Source organism: Mugil cephalus, chromosome 13 (genome assembly GCF_022458985.1).
Source record: "Mugil cephalus isolate CIBA_MC_2020 chromosome 13, CIBA_Mcephalus_1.1, whole genome shotgun sequence".
Classification (NCBI taxonomy): domain Eukaryota; kingdom Metazoa; phylum Chordata; class Actinopteri; order Mugiliformes; family Mugilidae; genus Mugil; species Mugil cephalus.
The window spans coordinates 1-4,731 of NC_061782.1; the positions used below are offsets into that span (position 1 = coordinate 1).

Below are 4,731 nucleotides of genomic sequence, written 5' to 3' on the forward strand. Positions count from 1 at the left end.
TTTGCGGAACATAAGGCAGCGAAAGTCTTATGTTCGGAAGTTCCTGGTCTATATGTCCGGGGGGGGCAAGGACATAAATAGGACCCTGTTGTTTCTCAACAACCCGGTCAGACTTAATGGGTATGTAGCTCTGCTTTGTCCTCTCCAAATCCTGTCACTGTGTAATTTATCCTGTATTTTCTACAGCCAACCTGGTCACACCCAGGGACATCCTGACCTTCATCAGGAAGGCAACGCAGGCCCTGGGTGGGGCTCTCCAGGACCTGGCATCAAATGTCATCAAAAAGTCCTACCTGGCCAAGGTGGTGGGGCTCCTGGTGGGGGTGATGGCGGCCGGGACAGGACACCGGAAGTGTGTCTTCCTTAGCATGACCGCTAAGGAGAAGAAATACAAGCGCACCTACTCCATCAGGGTGAGTTGTTTGGTTATTCATGATGGTGGATGATGGTCTCTGGGGCATAACAACTTGTAGAGTTGTCATCTAAATGTAAGTTGCTTTGCATAAACATTTCTGCTACTTCTTACAGGTTGCAAATCACAAGACGGTGCAGGCATTTGGGCCAGCCATTGTGCCGGTGTCAGATGTCATCATGGGGCACCTCAAAGAATTTGCTGACCTGAGGAGCTACCTGGTTGGCTCTCACAAGGAGCCGGACATCTTTTTCTTTACCCGTTCGGGTAAAGAGATGGACAAGATGGGCGAGTACTTCACCAGGGTATGGAGGGGCCTTGGGCTGCCAGGGGCCCCGACGCTGGGAGACTTGAGGACCGCCATCACAACAGCGGTGGGTTACTTTTCCGTAATAATAACATGAGCATACATGTCCCATGATATACGTGCTTTTTAACGTTGCTTAAAATGTTCACAGGCTGACAGCACTCTCAGCGCATACGAGATGGTGAAGATCAACAAAAGCATGTGCCATGACCCGAAGACGGCCAAGCGATTTTATGTTGTTGGGCCAGAGATGTCCGCCAAACAGGCCCGGTCTGTGAGACTGACGATACAGCGGTGCCTGTTGGACTCGGCGTTTCCCTCGGGAGGTGAGTCTTTCAGTACATGTAATGATAGCTCTATAGCCACTGCATATTCTTGCTTACCTAACTCTTCCAAAATTATCAGAAGCGGAGGGCAATGATTTTGAGAGTGAGGAGGAGGAGGAGAGCCAGGAGGAGGAGGAGGAGGAGGAGGGTCAGGAGGAGGAGGACAAGGATAGCCAAAAGGAGAAGGAGATGAATGAGAAGGACAAGTAAAGCAAGAAGGAGGTGGAGGAGGAGAAGTACAAGGACGAGGAGGGCCAGAAGGGGATGGAGGTCCAGGATGGGGAGAAGGAGGGGGTGGAGGGTAAGGATAAGGAGAAAGAGGCAGTGGAGGGCCGGGAGGAGGCTATGGAGGAGGATCGACAGGCAGGGTTTTCCTTACGTTTGTCTGATGAGGACAAGGACAACAGTGGATCCTCCTCAGGGACATATTCTGAGTCAAGCTCAGACAGTGAGAGGTCAGCGTCCCAGACGCTGAGCGAGTTGGACACTGACTAATTTCTTTAAAAATATAATCATGCTAATGTTATTTTTTTTCTCATCATGTTACTGTTCAGTTAATATTGTTATTCTTAATAATGTTGCAATTTTGGTTTTCAAGTTGAAATGCTGTTATGTCTTTTTATTGTTAATTATGTAATTAAAATAACTTTTCAATCACTAACAGTTCATTTTTTAGTACAATCAAAAGGCAAAAACTTAGTAACATGCAAGGCTAATCGTTTCCTACCATATTTCCACAAAAGCAACATCCACTTCCAGGATGTCAACTAGATTCTCCAATATACTGACTGTCTGGGCATGCGTCTGAGTTAGTTACCGCATGATCGTTTTCCAGAATTTGAGCTTAACCACCGTTCACTCCTAACCTTTGCCTCTGTCAGGAATCGGTCATGGGGCATAATCCCCTAACCTAATCTAACCCTAACCACCCTGACCCTCTACCTTGATCCCCCTCACCTAACACAACGCTCTAGGGTCACACGCCAGCGCAGCGGTTGTGGAGCATGAACACACGCATTATCTGATTAATGCTGTGATTAAGCCGTATACATGGTGGAGAAAACCAAATTCCAATCGCATTATCTGGGTGTCTCAATCGGATAATGAGAACTCTGATTTTAATCAGAGTAACATGTTTACATGCACTTAAGTTCTCTTGTTATAGTCCAATTAAGGCAATAATTTGTTTTTTTCATGAGCATGTAAACACAGTGACTCAAATCATTTTTCCCAGTTTATATGAAGTTAATTGGTTTTGTTTCATTTAATTTACAAACTCACACATTATGACCTGGTTCCCTAAACAAACAGGGTTACCTTTCTCCCTTTAACCCTACCAATCAGTGAATCAGCTCATATCATGACTCAGCAAAAAATTCTGATGAGTGTGGTTGGACAAAGCTTAGATCAACAGCAGCAATGTTGTCTTTGACCCAACATGAGTTCAGTACATTTTGTTTTCTGCTTACTTCACCTTTGTACATTTGTGTGTTTGTTTTAGCATAAGATAAAAGTCCAGCTTTGTTCTTGTCGTCTCATTTCTTGCTGCTTGTTGGGTTGCATTGATTCTACAAGAAACATGAAGTTTTATCTGCTGTTGCTTCTCCTGCTACCTCTCTGCTCAGGTAAACTCTCACACCTACAACTCAACAAAAATCATTGAACAACACATACAGAATCAAACCACAAGGAACCAACTACTGCAGAAATGGAATGGAATTGGAATCTACTGCATTTTGTGTTGAATGTATCGAATGAAATTAAAACCCACAATAGACTGATTTATGTATTTATGTTGAGGATTTGAACTACACTTTGCAGCTGATGTTATTTTATTTAAAATGAACCCAATACAGCAGCATAGATTTAACTTTAAGCTTGTAGTTGTAATAGAAACAACTCAACTATGATGATCAAAAATCTGTGCAGATGAAAAGAAGCGTGACAATTATATCGTTAGGTTAAACAACTTCGTAAGTCATTAATTTATGCATTTATTTCAGCACAGACACTTTTTTTATTCAACTGAATGCTCAATTCAGGGATCACCGGTGTTAAACCTAAGACTAGAAAACATGTCATCTGTGATTTGACAATTTATCTCCAGTTTGGATATGCGGATGTGTTTGTGCTGCAGCTAGGTTTGACATTGAGTGTTATGGTCGGGACTTCCTGATGCTTGACGACGTGCTGCACTGCAGTAGTAAAATCCAACAGGCATGCTACACCAGAGGTGAGTGTTCTACAACACATTCTAACCCTAGGCCATGGCTGAATTTAGGTTCAGGATCAACCATTTTATTCTGACCTTGTTGAGAAGGACTCACAGGTTAAACTAGTCCCAGAAAACCTGATCTGAGAAACATAACCGAGTTCGTTTCATTTTGGCTTTAAAAAATAAAGTTAAATAAAGCGCAAAGGCTCAATTTTAAACAAGCAGAGCTACAGCGATAACTGTAAAGTCTAACAATGTTATAATGGGTTAGGTGATTTGCAGTTATGTTTGATGAAAATTAGGTTTTATATCTTAATTTTATAAAAGTATTTTATGGTGATGTTTCGCCATGTGTAAACATGTCACCATTAAATGATGTCAAATTAGTTTTAAATTAAAACAAACATGATGTGGGGAAAAAAACGCCACAGAGGAACATCTAAATATGTAATGCATCAATCTACATTAACTCTGTCACACCTAATTTATCATCACTCGTCTCAGTAGTGAGCTCAATTGGTACAATTTTTTTAAAAACAAATATCTTTTAAATAAGAAAACTTCTGAACATTTTACTGAACATGAAACAGAAATAAACGTGTGTTGGTTGATTGGAACAAAGTCCACTCCACCAGTTTGAGACAAATGACCAGAATCAATATTTATGAGGCACCGAGTGAATAATTTTCAACTGAAGGGTCTCCACTTGTCTGACTGAACGTACCTTGTTACTGACATGCTGAAGTTTTCACTCAGCTCTAGAAACATCTCGTCTTGGGTTAGGATTAGGGTTAGGGTTAACCCTAACCCCACATCAATAATAAAGTAATGAACACATGTATATATGATTTTGCAAAGTTATCGAAAAGCTTGATATTACTTTGGATGGTTGAATGGTAGCATCTAAGGAAGTAAATAAAGTCAGTTTAATAACCAAAGGGTCGGATGTGTTTCTTCACAGATAATGGAGAAAAAGGATGCACTACATTGAAGCACTGCTCTAAACCCGGATGGACCTGCTGCCACACAAACCGCTGCAATGCCTGAAACAGTCACATGAAAACCTGATCTCATCAAACAACATGATGTTAAATGAAACTGAGCAGTGGATCTAAAAATATACACTTGGTGAACATTGAATCACGTGTTGGTGATGTGTCGGTGTAACCCTAACCCACTTTAATAAACTCAAAGTTGGACTCAGTGAGATGTCAGGAGTGATTCTCATGCTGGTGGATTAAAGAAAATACACCAAAATAACCATAACCCAGTCTAGAAGATGAAGGTGAATCTTGAAAAAGTTAAAGATACCTTGAGCTTTACGTAGCATCAACCATTGACAAAGGTGAGTAGAGGTGAGTGGAGGAGGCCGTGCCACTGTTTGTTCCACTAGTCACTAGAAGAAAGAACTTAATCACTGGTCATCAATGAAGGTTATTTACAGTGTGACTTTCTCATGCACCCTCTAGTG

General features: G+C 41.6%; 1 protein-coding gene across 1 annotated transcript; it reads left to right on the forward strand.

The window, feature by feature from the left end:
* Positions 1 to 2,502: 2,502 nt before the first annotated feature.
* Positions 2,503 to 4,464, forward strand: wu:fj16a03 (uncharacterized protein LOC335475 homolog). The gene is made up of 3 exons (XM_047602330.1): positions 2,503 to 2,670; positions 3,183 to 3,278; positions 4,222 to 4,464. The coding sequence occupies exons 1-3, from the start codon at positions 2,625 to 2,627 to the stop codon at positions 4,305 to 4,307; spliced, it is 228 nt and encodes a 75-aa protein (XP_047458286.1). The 5' UTR covers positions 2,503 to 2,624; the 3' UTR covers positions 4,308 to 4,464.
* Positions 4,465 to 4,731: the final 267 nt, after the last annotated feature.

Bases quoted from the DNA above. Each gene is read 5' to 3' on its own strand.
- wu:fj16a03 (XM_047602330.1), top strand. From the start codon at position 2,625: ATGAAGTTTTATCTGCTGTTGCTTCTCCTGCTACCTCTCTGCTCAG. The intron at 2,671-3,182 runs GTAAACTCTCAC...TTTGTGCTGCAG, and splicing joins CCTGCTACCTCTCTGCTCAG to CTAGGTTTGACATTGAGTGT. The intron at 3,279-4,221 runs GTGAGTGTTCTA...GTTTCTTCACAG, and splicing joins ACAGGCATGCTACACCAGAG to ATAATGGAGAAAAAGGATGC.